This window comes from Zeugodacus cucurbitae, chromosome 3 (genome assembly GCF_028554725.1).
Source record: "Zeugodacus cucurbitae isolate PBARC_wt_2022May chromosome 3, idZeuCucr1.2, whole genome shotgun sequence".
In the NCBI taxonomy this organism is placed as follows: domain Eukaryota; kingdom Metazoa; phylum Arthropoda; class Insecta; order Diptera; family Tephritidae; genus Zeugodacus; species Zeugodacus cucurbitae.
In genome coordinates, this window is record NC_071668.1 from 28,890,251 (window position 1) to 28,907,141 (window position 16,891).

The 16,891-nt window shown below is 38.0% G+C and overlaps 2 protein-coding genes across 3 annotated transcripts; both read right to left on the reverse strand.

Annotated features, from left to right (window-relative positions):
- Positions 1 to 4,870: 4,870 nt before the first annotated feature.
- LOC105212895 (uncharacterized) lies at positions 4,871 to 6,329 on the reverse strand. 2 transcript variants are annotated; one of them, XM_011185239.3, is made up of 4 exons: positions 6,127 to 6,329; positions 5,417 to 6,055; positions 5,245 to 5,342; positions 4,871 to 5,180 (listed from the first exon to the last, which is right to left on the reverse strand). In XM_011185239.3, the coding sequence occupies exons 1-4, from the start codon at positions 6,210 to 6,212 to the stop codon at positions 5,149 to 5,151; spliced, it is 855 nt and encodes a 284-aa protein (XP_011183541.1). In that variant the 5' UTR covers positions 6,213 to 6,329; the 3' UTR covers positions 4,871 to 5,148. The 2 variants fall into 2 exon arrangements, with proteins under 2 accessions (XP_011183541.1, XP_011183540.1); XM_011185238.3 differs by having other exon boundaries at positions 5,245 to 5,352; positions 6,127 to 6,328.
- A 2,822-nt stretch (positions 6,330 to 9,151) lies between these two features.
- LOC105212896 (transport and Golgi organization protein 1) lies at positions 9,152 to 16,308 on the reverse strand. Its single transcript, XM_011185240.3, has 11 exons — positions 15,953 to 16,308; positions 13,445 to 15,895; positions 12,890 to 13,374; positions 12,687 to 12,819; positions 12,300 to 12,619; positions 12,084 to 12,227; positions 11,854 to 12,014; positions 11,546 to 11,647; positions 11,274 to 11,482; positions 10,503 to 11,207; positions 9,152 to 9,784 (listed from the first exon to the last, which is right to left on the reverse strand). The coding sequence occupies exons 1-11, from the start codon at positions 16,086 to 16,088 to the stop codon at positions 9,729 to 9,731; spliced, it is 4,902 nt and encodes a 1,633-aa protein (XP_011183542.1). The 5' UTR covers positions 16,089 to 16,308; the 3' UTR covers positions 9,152 to 9,728.
- Between the last annotated feature and the right edge of the window lie 583 nt (positions 16,309 to 16,891).

Below are 16,891 nucleotides of genomic sequence, written 5' to 3' on the forward strand. Positions count from 1 at the left end.
ATCGAGAACCATTAACATGTTGCGCTCACCATTAACGGTAACGATTACTTTAACAAATACCGCTTCGTATACAAATTTAGGAACATATATGTATATGCATACATATTTATTTAAATTTCCGACAGTATATCATTCCAATTATATTTTTATACTCTCGCAACAAAAGTTGCTAAAGAGAGTATTTTAGTTTTGTTCACATAACGGTTGTTTGTAACACCTAAAACTAAAAGAGTTAGATATAGAGTCATATATACCAAAGTGATCAGGGTGACGAGTAGATTTGAAATCCGGATGTCTGTCCGTCTGTGCAAGCTGTAACTTGAGTAAAAATTAAGATATCTTGACGAAACTTGGCACAAATATTCCTTGGCACCATAAGAAGATCAAGTTCGAAAATGGGCAGAATCGGACCATTGCCACGCCTACAAAATGGCGAAAACTAAAAACACATAAAGTGTCATAACTAAGCCATAATTGAAGATATAAAAGTAAAATTTGGAATGAAGGATCGCACTAGAAGGGGGCATTTTTGGATGTAATTTTTTTTGGGGAAGTGGGCGTGGCTCCGCCCCCAAATCGGTTATTTGTATTTAACTAATAAAGCTATATAAACCAAACTTTCTGCAGTCGGTTCTCTCACATACCCCACCACATACTATGAAAATAGTTGAAATGGGATAATAACCACGCCCACCTCCCATACAAAGGTATGTTGAAAATTACTAAAAGTGGGTTAACTAACTAACGAAAAACGTCAGAAACACTAAATTTTGCAGAAGAAATAGCAGAAGGGAGTTGTACTCAGATTTTTTTACAAAATGGAAAATGGGTGTGGCATCGCCCACTTATGGGTCAAAAACCATATCTCAGATTCGAATGAAATTTGGTATATAATATTTTCTTGACACCCTGATAACACGGACAAAAAATGGGCGAAATCGGTTCACAACCACTACTACTTTCCTTATAACTCAATTTTGAAATCCATCTTATTCCTTCACTTTATAATGTAAACATAAGGAACCAATGAAGATAACGGAATAAAACTTTACACAATTAGTGCATATCAACTCTAGCTTCACTTGTGAAAAAATTGTCGAAAACGGACCATAACTTTTCAAGGCCCCAGATATCGAACATGTTGAACTCAGCGCCTAAGGATAAATTTTAACCGAAAATATGGGTAAATCTCCCAGATATCTCAATTTAATTCAGAGAAAATTGTTTTCTTCTAATAGTGTGTCTCTGTTCCAAAAATTATTAAAATCGGGTCATAACATTTCCATATACCTCATTGTAGGTTTTTCAAAAGTATCTTCTCCTAGCTCCCATATATATATATATATATTATAATATATATATATAGGTTTTTCAAAAATACGGTGAGCTTTATTCCGCATATATATGTATTTGTTAAATTTCTTCAATAAATTGCGAGAGTATAAAATGTTCGGTTGCTCCCGAACTTAGCTTTTCCTTACTTGTTTTTCTTATCTTGAATTTAATATGCTATACTTTTAACTGACAGATTTTCATTAGTGGCAGCCTAAATAACTTCATTTTTTTCTTTCACAGACAAACGATTTTTAAGCCCTTTTCTTACTTTTTTATGTTATTTTAGTATTGATTTCTCGAATCGTTTAGTTCCAAATTATACATTTGATTTAACATAGTTGCAAATATGTATAACCGCTTAATGGAACTCATACAAAGACATCCCTGTTAGAACGACATTTGTATGAAAAGTATAAGAAAGTTTGTGGGACCGGCCAATGTGCACGGTTAATGCAGATGTCCGTTTAATAGAAATTTCACTGTACGAGTATATTAAAAAGAATTATCTCGAAATGTGCTTTTATTATTGTCATTATCATTATTGAATATTATTAAAATTATGGTGAAATTAATAATTATTTTAAGCCACTTTCACGGAATTTGCTCACAAAAACCGTATCGTAGACTTAAAAAAAACATCACGATTTAGATAATATAAACGTAAGTGATTACAGATGTCTCGTAATGGACTATCCAGTCGCCGCATATAATTGCTCTAATTGGAAATTAAGTGATATGTGTAAGTCAATGGTGGTTTATTGAATATTAATCAGCCTTGAATTTAGAGCACATGATTCATTTCAGTAAAAAACTGCGTTAACGAGCTTTTTTTCTCTAAATTAAAATGATTCGTATACGAATATACTTCACTGAGATATTTTCACATTTTCCGGGTACGACAGTTCCGTCTATTAAACGGATTTTCAAAAGTAAATCACCAAATTAGTGCCGGCATTTCCAGTACGGACAATAACGTGACGTTTATTAATGTAATTACATGGTGTTTGTGTTGTTTGTCAATTTACACCAAGAAACGAAATTCGGTTGATTATTTGACCATACGTCCGTCTCTCCGTGCAAGCGATTACTTGAGTAAAAATAAAGCTACTAAAGCTACATATAACAATGCAGCATGGAAATTTATGAACTCTGTAGCAAATACTGTCAAGAGGCCCCTGGTTTGCTATAGGTTCTTAAGTTAAGGTTATTAAATAAAACAAACTGTTACAAATAAACTTTTGTAGATTTAATATGAAAAAATTTAGGCAAAACACGTTCAATATCGATTTCTTTAAGGAATTTTAGCTTTCGAATTTCTCTTAAAACACCAGCAGTTTTATGACACATGTTTGTGTAGTTAAAGACTGTGTTGTTAATAATGACAATAAACACCTGAATTTCAAAGCGTTGTTCATGGTTTGATTCCCAACAAAGTCGTCGAGTGCAGTAGTGTCAGTGAAATGGTCGTATTTTGTATTCCATCTACTTCATCTTGAAGTTTGTTGCTGATAATCTTCACAGCTTTTGTCTCTAGAACTAAAAATGTGTATCGCATTGCTTTCTTGTGTGTCGCATTCATGTAATGATTCCTAATGGGCGTATCCTGTATTAAGGTCTCGATCAAATGACTGCAACGAATCACTAGTCGCTTAAAAGCGTTCTAAAATTCTGTTCCATATAATTATCATTATTCCCGTTTCTAACTTATTCATCGTTTTACCTAGTCCGTACGCTTTATTACGGCACCCTGCTTTTTGCTTGCTTAATAGTAATAAAATCATATAAAAGCGCCTTCGTAGCATGAGATCGGGATGACAACCTAGTGTCCGATAAAATTTCAAAATTTTTTCCAGTAAAATCTTTCAATGCATTAAAAAATGTATAGAGGATTTTAAACGAAATCGAAGAAAAGTAATGCTTCTGTAATGCAGACTGCAGCGCACTTAGCAACCAAATTTAATGAATGTGCAAAACAGGGAATATATTGTGCATATTTATTTATTGCCTTGATTCGTGCATGTAGGCCGCTGTATTTCCCACTAGTGTTGCTGACATTATCGTAGCTTTGCCGACGACAATCTTTGATATCAATACCACGCTCACTTAGGAAATCTTTGAGCGAATTGTTCCTTTCATATCCAAAAACTTAGCGAATCTAACCACTGGTCCAGATGGTAGAACATAGCTCACTACCAGAGTCAGTTGATCTACATGCGATATATCTGGAGTAGTATTTGTATCTCTTAAGTTCGAAAATGAGATGAATAAATTCCTCAAAATTTGTTTTTGATAAATATGACGTATGCCCTTTTCCTTTATTAGCATGTCTTTGAATTTGTTGACCCATAAAAGCGTCAAATTCGGCTATTCTTCAAAATACAGTTGAACTTCCATAACTCGAATTCTTGAATTGATAATAGAAGTCAAATTTCATACAAATTACCTTCTGTAACTCGGAAGTCTCTCTAACTCGAAATTTTTTTGTGGATTATGGTGATTCGAGTTAGGGAAATTCAACTGCAATTATAATTCTGGGGGGCCCAACGATTTCGTCACCACCCCGAAACGCAAGACGTTCTGCTAAAAACATTTCAGGATTAGCTTCAAGTTTTTACAATAAATTTATATTTTTTACGATGTTGGACCGCGGGGCCCGTAGCATTTGCTACTCTTCCTATTTCGGCACTGTTCTTTGGAACCGGTATTATATTTATGACATCTGTTATCCTCAGTGAATTTCATCCAAATTTTCCTGAGAGGTGTAGCTATTGGACACACTTCCAACCTCCAGGATTAGTCATTAGACATCAAGACATATCTTATCACTATTTGTAGTGCGATGATGACAATTCGACTCTGCCATGGTCTTGAAAGAAAGTTGCTACGAGAGTATTATAGTTTTGTCCACATAACGGTTGGTTGTAAGTCCTAAAACCAAACGAGTTAGATATAGGGTTATATATATCAAAATGATCAGGGTGACGAGAAAAGTTCAAATCCGAATGTCTGTCTGTCCGTCCGTCCGTCCCTCTGTGCAAGCTGTAACTTGAGTAAAAATTTAGATATCTTGATGAAACTTGGAAAACGTTTCTTGGCACCATAAGAAGGTTAAGTTCGAAAATGGGCGTAATCCGACCACTGCCACGCCCACAAAATGGCGAAAACTGAAAACACTTAAAATGCCATAACTAAGCTATAAATAAAACTATGGAAGTAAAATTTGGTATGAAGGATCGCACTATGAAGGGGTATATGTGGATGTAATTTTTTTGGGGAAGTGGGCGTGGCCCCGCAATACAATATACATGACGAATATTTGATATAATATTAAAAAATACACCCGAACTTAGCCCTTCCTTACTTGTTTTAGTTTCAAATCAAGTCCGCATCTCATTTTACAGTTAATAAGAATGGAATGAGGAATGGAAGGTTAAGCTTTTTGCAGTTTTTGAAATTTTCTTTAGACTCGTACATTTACTTATCCCACAGGCTGTAATTCCCACAACACCCAATTCCAATGATGAAACCAACGGTTAAAAAAAACCAAGATTTATTGGTGCGCTTTTATTAGAACAACATTTAAAAGTTGTTGTGTATAAAATATACATATAGAAAAATTAGTAAATTTAAGATAATTTGTATTACAATCATAGCACGTTAAGTTCGACGCTATGTACCATATCGGTTAATATCTTTGGCTCTAAGATGTATGTTTAAATCAAAACGAATTTAGTCATAATTTAAAACAAAAGAGACTGAAACGTTTGCGTCTCTGGATTTCTTGACGCGTTTGTGTCGTTTTTGTGGAGAGGCCTATGGGATAAATGGTTTGCGCCCATTGATTTCTGGAAAAGAATTTTTATGATTTATACATAGAGGCAGCGCCCATATATACCACTAATGTCCCACCTTTTGTCAACCGGCACTGACTTCGACGGCATGGGTGTATAACGTAATCTACCATGCTTTCGAGTAAAACGCTGAAATTTGTGTTTTTTCTCATGTTTCTGGGAGTTTCTAAAACAGATGCAAAGATGAAAAACGCTTCAAAAATTTTAGCAAACTGGACGCTAATACACACTTTTTCTGTGCTGCCACCTTATTCAAAAGCGCCATCTCCGACATCTGACTCAACATTGTAGTATTGTTCTGCAGCAAATGATTCTGATTGATAATCATTTCGCCGATTTCGTTTAACATAAATACAACCGCCTCCTTTTCGTGCTCGGCACTTATGTCATCCTCGATCGGTTCGGTTTGCACCTGATTGTTATAGCAATAGTATTCGGTTTGAGTTGGTGTCGCTTCGGCGCAACTTTCGTTAGTCTGGGTCGCTCGTGCCAATATTCTATGCTCGGTTTGTACGCCATGACACAAAGTATTCGGGTCGGTTTGGGTGCTTTGCTTGCGCAACACACGACGACTGGTCTGCTGTTCGCGATGTACCGGAAGTGTGTGAACTTCCGTCTCGGTTGAGCGACTGCGCATTTGCGGTTTCGATGTTTGGGTTGAGCAATCGGCAAATTGCGGAATGATTGTACGTGTTGGTGAATCTTTCGGCTTTAGGTCGGAATTGACGCTAAGCGAAGAGCAGCTTTTCAGTTTCTGCAGGAATCGTTGACGTCGTTGCACACGCATTTGAAACGGAGCCTTAGTGTAGACTTGTCTTATGCGTATAACGTTTAACATTTTGCCATCAACCTCAAAGGTGACTGAGTAACTATCATCGACGAAAAAAAAGAAATAGCAAATTTGATAAAAGACCAAGACATTGTTTCTCTATAAACCCACCAGCATTTCCCGATATGCATGCGTCTATTAAGCAGTAGAGGTTGTTTACTCGAAATGGAATTCAATAAAAGAGCTTTCAGGTCCATGCGTTAATGTAGATTTAGTAGACAGAACAAATTAATATATGCAGCAAATTTCGAATATTCCACATTATTTCTTTCAAAACCAAAAATATATCAGCTAAGTATTACCAGACTTCAAATTTGGAGAAATAAAAATAAAAAGTTGTTTTTACATAATGTATCCAAGATGCTAACGGATTAGTTCAGAATATTTTACAAAAGTACATTCAACATGACCTAATCAGCGTAGACGGTGTCTTTTTACTCACTGACCTATATCAGTGTCGTCCGGACTGAATGTAGCTTTCTTAAAACCTGTCCATGCCAGGGAGTGCTGGCTTCGCGAAACTGTGGAAACCGCCTTCATGGCTCTCACAGGTATCTTTTTCCACGCCCTATTACAATGGAGTAGCTAAACACCGAAGTGCAATAACTTCCTTTGCAATATTCGGAAATAGTAGGTATAGTAAAAAGAAAATTCATTATTTTTCCAATGGTCGGCGTTATTGTATTTGTGTTTTGGTGGGGGCCAATAATGGAAAAGAACTACCCAGTAAAGCATATGGAAAGTTTACAAAGAGCAACAAGTATATGTGTCAGTGGAGCTCTCAAAACAACAACAAAAACAGACCTATTCTGTAAACAGCACGCGACGAAATCGTCACTCAGACTGAGAGAATCTTCTCTATCAATCAGTTGCTACTATATACCTAACTAATTCCCGTTTCTGCGAAATCTCACGGACTTTGATAATCCTTAATATTTAAACTAAAATTCGGCCCTAAACATTGTCATCTCTTCTAGAGAGGAGTGGGGTAGGGGCAAGGTGGACAAAGCTTCAAAAATATATATCTATACAGACAGATCCAAACTAGACAAACGAGTGGCAGGTGCTGTCTTTTTTTTCAGAAAAATAGATTACCAAAATCAAATTTCACGATAAACCTGCAAAGGGTTCCAGGATATAATGATTATCCTGGACTCTGCGAAGCATATGAACTAGCCAGACTGGGAAGTCATATGTAGAAGTTCACGTATGTGCGGAAAGTTTCTGGCTGTCATTCACTTGGAAGTGGCCAGGGACGATTCTTTTGCAAGTGGCTCAAGCAGTTCACGACTTCCAGTCTTAGACCAAGTATCCTCTGGGTAGATAACAGACATCCGTTTGGAGACGAGATAAAGTGAGAAGGCGAATCCCACTTATGCGGTTGTGCGTAGGGTTTGGGATCCACCACATAAAAACGAATAACCAATGAACAGGAAGCAACAGCCTCGGACTAGGAACCTCAATTTTGATTGTGACCACTGCAAACATATTAAGGATTATTATTTAAGGGCATACACCTGGAATGTCTGGACCCTTAATTGGGAAGGTGCCTCTGCCCAGCTGGTTGATGTCCTCGTAAGAGTAAAGGCTGGCATCACCGCCATCCAAGAAATGAGATGGACGGAAGAGGGCTTGTGACACCTACTACAGCGACCATATAAAGGAGCGCAAATTCGGTGTGGGATTCGTGGTGGAGAGAAACTCCGTCGTCGAGTCCTGGTATTCACTCCAGTGGATGAACATCTAGCCACAATCCGCATCAAAGCGAGGTTCTTCAACATATCGCTTATTTGCGCCCACACCCCGACGGAAGAGAATGACGAAGTGATCAAAGGTACTTTCTATGAGCGCTGCCCCCGCCACGATGTCAAAATCGTGCTTGGTAATTTCAACGCTAGGGTGGCTAAAGAAGGTGTCTTTGGCACAACAGTCGGAAAATTCAGCCTTCATGACGAAACATCGCCAAACCTGGAGCTGATCGACTTCGCTGGGGCCTGAAATATAGTCGTCTGTAGTACTAGATTCCAGCATAAGAAAATCAAGCTATTTCGCTGTTCCCTGTGTTTTTGATGTGCGTACGCTCCGTGGTCCTAACATCGAAACTATTGGCTTTCGGAAATGTAAAAAAAAACAGCTGAGGATTGTCGTCTCGCAGTGGAGAGAAAACAGACTGCCTACCTCACAATGTTTCGATCGACCGCAACACGTGCAGGATGGAATAGATACCGGGAGCTGAAGAGGGGAGCGAGATCCATTTGCAGACAAAAATAGAAAGAAGCCGAAATGCGTGAGTATCTCATGTCATCAAAGAAATATAATAATCAGCGATTTCGCCTATTGGCTCCCACGTCACTGTTGACAGTCATAACTTTGAAGATAATTTCGTATACCTAGGCACCAGCATCAACACCGATAATAATATCAGCCCTGAAGAAGAAGGCTAAGTGCAGATATTTAATCGACAATGTGTATCGACTTGCTCAACCAGGAGACAAACGTGGTCTGAGTGGAATAAGAGCCGCACATACTGACTATTGAAATGTAAGAGGAATGACATAAGAACCCTAGTATAGATGTTAACGCGTCACTGTCTGATTGGGAGACACGCCAGCAGACTTGGGATACTTTACAATGATTACTGCAGAATTTCAACTCAAGAGAAGACTTTAAAAACCGACTATGACAAATTCTTCAATAAATATAAAATATTACAATTTTAGCTTTAAAATAATGAAAAAAGTAAAAAAACAACATTAATTTCAGCTCCATGTGAAAGAATGGCCGATGCCGATGCTGAAGCCGACTAATCGTTCGGACTCTATAAACTACATCGCAGACTCCCTTCACATTTTCCCACAAGCCCGTTAATTATATCACAATAAAAGCACAAATTTATTCGGTTTTATAATTTTAAGTATTAATTTTATTTTTCGTTTATCAGATATTCAGTTCCTTCTATTGCGATGATGTTTATACAGGACTCAATTATTAAATTAGTATTCTCATAACATATGCTAACAACATGGACTTAATTACATATACAGAAGAAAAAGAAAACACATTCATAGTACACTAACGTTATTCGGAAGTACATTCGTGAGCGCTCGTAGCCTACTTGTGTAACTTAACTACTCCAACAAATGCGCACTGACGCCTTCAACTATTGGCATAAAGAGTGCACATCGCACAGGCGCCGATAACTAATTCCAACTTTTTGCAAACATTTAGATTAACCGAAGAAGTAAATTTATATTTATTAACAAAAACAATGAAGGAAACAGTTTTCCGTACGCGGATAATTCAGGAATTTAAAATGTGCAAAATGAAATGCTGTTAATACATAATTTTTGGCATGTAATATGGAATCTCGTTGGCAAAACTTTGCATGTGTTCGTATGTGCTCGTGTTACGTGCGTACGAGTACGGTTAGTATGTATGTGTATTATATCATATGCGGCATATTTGAGATTTGTGGGTGGTCAGTGACATTGTTATTGTTTTCGCTTTTACTTCTTGTTTTTGATATCCTAGTGTTGCGCCCTCATTTTTGTCGTTAAGTATTTGTATAACAATTAATTTAACTACACGTTAGTATTATTTAGTATATTAATCTCCCACACTTAGCCAAGTAAACATTTGAACTCCATTGGTAAGTTGATGCATACATATGCGACCCACACACACCCCCATCAACCACTTGCACCGCCGACTTGCTATTGCTTTTGCCACCATTGTGTGGCGGACTTCTCTGAGCCAGAACTCATATGGCCTGCACAAATAAAATGGAAAATAATTATGTCACATACGTATTTAAAATAAATTATAAATCATTTTCAGTAGATATACAGTCAGTCAGATCGTTTAACACTCACACACCTCTCATTATTTTTTCGATTCTTGAAATGTTGATTGAAGTGAATTCTTCTTGACCGGTAAAGGTAAAAAAAATTATATAATAGTTATAGATCCTTTATTAGCATCTAGTACGCAAAAAATCTGAGCTCATAATGTACATCCTACGAACTCTTAAACGAATCTAGGGTTATGTGAAACAAGCCAAAATAAAAATCCGATTTGATAGTCAAAATTCATGTGATATCATATCACACCGCACAATAATAAGGCATTTGATAAAACAAATATTTCAAAATTTCTACTAACTAATTTTGAAAATAAAAAAAATAAATAAATAACGGAGTTGATGTGATATCACATCTTATTGAATTTTCTGTTGAGGTGATTATTTGATGTGATGTGATATCAAATCACACTCTCACAACAGATGAATATAATATCACAGCGCTTTGAAAGATCAGTTATTTCGATATGTCATTCTGATATTTTGATCCAGAATCATATGTTAAGCTAAAAACTTTGATGACATAGCCGCTAATTCCGAATAATTATGTTTTAACCAACCCGCCTCCCTTCACTGATTCATCAGCACATCACACACACTCAGATCCGATCACTCAACGGTGCATTACCTTTGTTAAATGCCGAGGCAGAATGCTTCTTGCCAGCATTACTATTGGCGGATGCGTTCAATGGTGATGAGGCAGTTGGCGGTGGTGAGTAGTCTCGATAGCTGCCGGCACGTGAGCCTCGTGCGCCGCGTCGCTCGTGTTTTCTTGGTGATGGTTCGAAATCGGTTTCGGTATCGTATGTCGAGATGAGATCACGTTCGGCATTGTAGTTGTAACGACTATCTGTGGGCGATTGTGAACGATATGCGCGCGGTGGTGGTGAGTATGAGTCGTCACGTTGCCAACTACCATTTACATCGCTACCACGTCGACGATGATGTGGGCGCATACGCTCCTCTTCCTCATCTTCGTCATCCACATAATCATCCTCGTCCTCATCGTCATCGTAGTCATCATAATCAGTGCGATTTGGCGAATAACGGCCACTGCGTGGTGGTGGTGGTGGTAAATGTCCCCTACCACCACCATTGCCGCCGCTGACAGCACCCGGTGGTGGCGACATTAGACGTCCCAATGGCGGTGGACGCATTTCACCCGGTGGCACAAATGGCGGTGGCATGCCCATAAATGGTGGCGGTGGTCCCATGAATGGTGGTGGCAGGAATGGTGGTGGTGGCAGTCTACCCAATAACGGTGATCCGGGCGATTCCATATGTATGGGGGATGGTGCATTATTCAACTCGCCAGCGGCAGCCATTTTTTCAACTGAAAAAGGGAAACAAAGATTTTTAGTTTGGCGAACAATTACAAATATTTTTGTCGGGTATGTACAGTTAGCTTCACTTGTTGCGCCGCCGCCTGCCAAGGAAGTGAGCTTACGACGCAGCGCTGTTGCTTCAGCTCGCGCCTCTTCATAGCGACGTTCTGATTGTCGTGCTGCCAACCACGTCTCGTGTGCGCGGTTCTCCAGAGTACCAGTCTGCGCCTTATGTGCTGCTAGTTGTGCCTCAATTTCAGCGCGCAGTGCATCGTTTTGCGATCTGAAAATTCAGACGTTTGATAATACCTTGCAATAAATGTTATATGCATTATAGTATACACACTTTAATGCTTGAATTTCTTCTTGCATTGTGGTAACGCGGTCCACGGTGCTCGTGGTTTCGCCTTGTTGCTTCAGCCACATGGCTTCTTTCAGACTTAGTTCTCTGTAAAGACAAATTATAAGTAATACATTTCGTAAAGGCAAATACACTGTACGACACTCGGCTAGGTATTAGATCAAACTAATTTTTTTCCGGGAGATTAAGTCATAAATTTTTTACTTATGACCCAATCTCTTGGAAAAAATTAATTTGGTCCGATACCCAGAAAAAAAGTAGATTTTGTCGTATAGTTATATAGTTGCTCGTACTTTTGCAGCTGAGTTTCCTTCTCCTTGAAGTAGTTGGACAACACTTCCAAACGTGTCTGTGCCTCTAATTTATCTTTCTCCGACTGATGAAAGTCATGTTTCAATTTCTCATTTTCATTACTTGCCAGCTGCAATTGCTGTTCGAACAACTTTTTGCCATCCTACAATGAGAACAAACAAAATTTTATGTATTTTCCTTAATTCTTCCATTTTTTTTTCATATTTATTACCGTTTCTGTATCTAGTCGCTCTTTTAGTGCAGCATAACGCTTTTGCACATCCAATAGTTCGGCTCTTACGTTAGCAACATCGATAACATTGTTTATATTCACACTTGGATCTCTACGCACTGTACGCAAACACTCCTCCAAAGCCTTCATATGTACATATATGTAAAATAATTTAGTATTATTTTGACAAATAATAATTTTTTAAGTTCTGCTTACCTCTACTTTTGCCAGACTTGTCTGATACTTTGTATGTTCCGCCTCGAGCTTTGTGCTCAACTCTACTAATTCACTTTGCAAACGTTTTATCTCAAAATTCTTGCCCTCCAGCGCCTTAGTGATGTCTTCTTCAAACTCTCGTTTTCCTTCCTCCAAACGCGTTTGCAAGTTACTCTTTTCCACTTCGAGCTCGTCGTTATCTTGCTGGAGCGATGCAATTTCACCGCTAAGCCGGGCATTCTGTTCCGCAATCATCAGCTGTAGTTCACTATTTTCGCGACTTTTCTCCGCCAAATTTGCATTTATATCGAGTATAGTTTCTATAAATACCACAAATACATTGATTAGACAAAAAAAAACCCTCATATGAAATGTTGTTAAATGTACTTTGTTGTTCGTTAAGCTGTTTTTGTAGTTCCTCAACACTGCTAATAATGGATTCATCACCCGTCTGATTGTTCAATAGCTCCGAAACAATTTTGTTCAACTCCAGTCCTGCCTCGGCAGCATTTTCAAGTTCCTAAATGAACAATATATGCAAATAGATATTCGAGTTTATAAAAGACTGTTGTAAGATTACTGCCGTTTACCTTTTCTAAATTTCCAACTTGTTCTTGCAATTGTCGCTTTTCCAGCAGCTCCTCTTCCAACTCTTTCTTCAATGCTATCACCATATCATTTGAGCCGAAGGAATTATCTTCAATACTCGACAATTTGTTACGTGTGCCCATTAAATCTTCTTTGAGGATAGCATTTTCTTTGTGTGTCGCCAGCAAACTGCGCTCCAACGCATTCAACTTGGCCAAGAGTTCGCCTTCACGACTGCTGTTGCAGAAACAATAGTACACGAACAAAAAGAAGAGGCACGTGACCGCCACTGTCGCCAGGCAGGCCAACAATTCACTCATTTCAATCATTTTATTGCCCGCTACCGTCAACAACATATCAATGGAAATATTATTTAGATCCAGTTGACAGCCAGCTATTGAGGAAGACGCTGTTGCCGCATTATTTAATTCACGCAGAACACGTGTTGGACAATCGGTTGGCGACAGCTTCTCACAATAGTCAGCATCTGTAGTAAATTATTTGTACAGTTAATATGCAGAGTTTAACAAAACATATTCTCAAATTTCAGCACTTACCGGCCTCTGTTGACTTTTTACTTGTTTTAACTCGATCAGGATAGAGTATGCGTTGCAATTCCTCATCCTCTACAACCTCATCTTCCTTTTTGCCATTGGACAAGAAATTATTGACAGTGCCTAATATTGTAGCGAAAAGACCCTGCTCCTTCTCCTTTGTTTCTTCTTCCGGCACATTATGTGGCACAGTTGTGGTTGTTTCATATTCTTCTCTTGGTGGATGTGGCACAGTTGTGGTTGTTTCATATTCTTCTCTTGGTGGATGTGGCACAGTTGTTGTTGTTTCATATTCTTCTCTTGGTGGATGTGGTGCAGTTGTTGTTGTTTCATATTCATCTATTAGTGGATGTGGCACAGGTGTTGTTGTTTCATATTCTTCTCTTGGTGGATGTGACACAGGTGTTGTTGTTTCATATTCTTCTTGTGGTGGATGTGACGCAGGTGTTGTTCCTTCATTTGAAGGAAGTGGCGTTAAATGAGGTATGATTTTCTCTGCTATATCATCGCCTAATGTAATGGGTGTAATTGGTTGGGTTTCTTCTACTGTGCTGGCATCTACATGATTGCGTTGGCCATTTTCCTCAATTTTGTGGTCTTTGTGTTCAACTTCTTTCACTGGCGCGATATTCCCATCTGTTTCATCAATAAACTCGTTGTTTTTACGATAATTATCGGGTGAAGGCGCTACCGTTTCTAATTTAACGGATTGAATTTCATCTCTCGATAATTCTGTAACCTTTTCAGAGGGATTTGCGTCGGTTAGTGGCTGTTTTGGCGTTTGCTCATCAGCAGTTTGGGAGTAAAACGGTGTATGCAGTTTTTCGTCACCCGACTGTTGACTTATTGTATCCCCAGTCTTTGTTGTAGTGTCATGAAGCGCTTCAGGAATACCATTTCGAGGCGTACTCGGATCTGAATGTTGGTGCTGATCTGTATGCTGATGATACTGATGTGTATGCAGATGTTCTTGTGGATGTGCATGTGAGTGCTGATGCTCCTGTTTGTGCTCATGCTGAGGTTGATATTGGGTTGGTGTTTGGAATATTGGTAAACTAGGCACATTATGTTCATCACTTGAAACATTATCATCAACTTTTTCCTCGCCCGTTGTTTCAAATTGTGATTGGGTTGTAGCTTCAGTAGAAACATTAGCATGTAACTCGCCTTCAGGAGGTGCAGTCTCTGCCAATGTGTTAGGAACTGCCTGTCTTTCACTTATATCACTAGGAACTTCTTTGTCGTGTTCGTCCGAAATGTCACTTGTACTTAATGGCGGCACTTCAACTGAAACCGATTCTTGTGGTACGGGTAACTGGGTTTGCGGCTGCTCCGTTGTAGTTTCTGTACCAACAAATTCATTTACGGCGTTTGCAATGTCGCTTAATAGTCCGACCGAAGACTCTTTCCCATTTTTTTTATTTTCTTCCTCATTACTTTTTGGCAAATTTAATTTTGCACTTATCACTGAATTATCAGTTTCTTGGGTTTGATTCGAATTTTGGGCACTCAAAAGCTCAAGTTCAACGAGCAGCGATTTGGTGTCGTTTCTTTCTTTTTGAATCAGTTCTTCCTTAGGTAATGATTTGGAGTCGTTACTTTCTTTTTCAATGAGATTTTCCTTGGGTAATGATTGCTCTTCATCTGCTCTATCAAATATGGGAACGTCTTCTTCTTCGTCGTTGTTATCTTCCTCCTCGTCATAGTCATCCTCAGCATGTTCATCATCTTCAACATTGCCGTCATCGTCAGCATTGTCTAATGTAGGCGACCCGCTTTCTGCACTTTTCGTTTCCTCAGGTATAGAAGTTATTTGTTCTCGAACCGTCTCATCAACTATTCGTTCAGGTTTAAGCACTTGCTCTTCAAACTCCGTTGTTTCGCTGCTCTTTTCAAATGGATCTTTATCTGAGGCCTCAGACTTATCCGAATTTAAGTTGGTTTTCAGATCATCTTGCTTTTCAACCACTTTTTCCAAAACCGGTATAGCTGTACCATCAATCATCTCAATTTCAGATTGCACAGGTGTCGCTTGCCTGATATCTTCTTTAGTAGGTTCCATATCCGTTTTTGTTAGAGGAATTGTGTGTTTACCCTCTAATTGTGTCATCAATGGTGCTGTGGTAGTTATCTCTACATCTTCTTTCTTTATTGGAGTATTTTCAGAAGGTTTTATTGTTGCTGCTGTTGGTGTAGTAGAAGGATTTTTTTGTGAACCAGGCAAATTAACGGGTACAATATGCGTTAAGTCTTTGTCTTTCACTAGAATTTTTTGTTCCAAAATATACCCCTTTGGCGCATAACCTTCTCGTCCATTCACCTCAATACCCCAAACACTTAGATCTTTACCAGCACTTTTCGATTTAACACGTATTTGAGAGTTAATTTTAAAAGACGCCATACCTTCCTCTCCGCCATGATATGTAATCTTAGCAGTTCCCAGAGATATAATGCCTTAATTAAATTAAAACTTGTATCAGTATATGTTTGCATATAGTAAAAGATACTTACTTTGACATTTTGAATCCGCACAAAGCCTTAAGTCAGAAAGGCCCTCTACTCCCCAATTGGTAGGCAGGAGAATGCTGCAGACGCCCAGAAACATCAGTGCAGAGTTCATTGAAAAGCATTTTCGTCTGCCAAACATTTTGCATTGTTTTTACTCGAATACACTTTCTATGTATCACTTCAAATACCTATTACTTTTATTAACTAACTTAATACTTCAAAACATTCGTTTACACTCTACACAAATTCTCTTTAACTTTCTTCTACAAAATCGCCTTAATTTGAAGGGAAAATATATGAAAATTTGCTACGGTCGTTCTTCGCCACATCATCTGTAATCGTTTTGTCAAATTCGTCTATTTGCAACCAGTGTTGCCAGAAAGAAAATACTACTTATTATTATACTTATGGTATTAAAAATTTTAAAATTGTTTTTTTTTCTCATATGTAAAGAGGTTTCTGATAGCTGTTTCAAAAAGAGCAAACAGTATAAATAAAATATATTGTTGGAATCACCTAATTTTTGCAAACTCATTAAGGAATAAAACCATGATATAGAGATAAAAAAACCAAAATATAAATTTAAGAAATAGTAAATTCCATGAATGGTAAATATAGAGATTACGACATTTTCGTCTAGCTGCTGACGTGTAATTGCTCGAAACATGACAAAAATTATAGAAGTAGATATAAAGGCAATTCCATTCACGGTCTTTTTGTACTTAATTGAAATATCTTTAGAAAATGTAATACTGAAATGATATACTAACATTTTTCTAAAATTTTTTAGCGCTGCTCTTCTATCAATATATGTACATTTAAAAGTAACAAAAAAGTTCTCCAGTGTACAATGATGTAAAAGGTTCAAATCACAAATTATTGCCAAAGTGGACAATACAAATACAGTGGAACTTCTCTAACTCGAATCACCGTAATCCACAA

What these genes read in the sequence shown, in the direction of transcription:
- LOC105212895 (XM_011185238.3), bottom strand. Translation starts at nt 6,212, where the DNA reads ATGGACCTGAAAGCTCTTTTATTGAATTCCATTTCGAGTAAACAACCT. An exon ending in ATGCATATCGGGAAATGCTG is followed by an intron (nt 6,056 to 6,126) that starts GTGGGTTTATAG and finishes CGTCGATGATAG; the next exon opens with TTACTCAGTCACCTTTGAGG. An exon ending in AAGGTGGCAGCACAGAAAAA is followed by an intron (nt 5,353 to 5,416) that starts GTGTGTATTAGC and finishes CATCTGTTTTAG; the next exon opens with AAACTCCCAGAAACATGAGA.
- LOC105212896 (XM_011185240.3), bottom strand. Translation starts at nt 16,088, where the DNA reads ATGTTTGGCAGACGAAAATGCTTTTCAATGAACTCTGCACTGATGTTT. An exon ending in TGCGGATTCAAAATGTCAAA is followed by an intron (nt 15,896 to 15,952) that starts GTAAGTATCTTT and finishes AATTTAATTAAG; the next exon opens with GCATTATATCTCTGGGAACT. An exon ending in CGCAACAAGTGAAGCTAACT is followed by an intron (nt 11,208 to 11,273) that starts GTACATACCCGA and finishes TCCCTTTTTCAG; the next exon opens with TTGAAAAAATGGCTGCCGCT.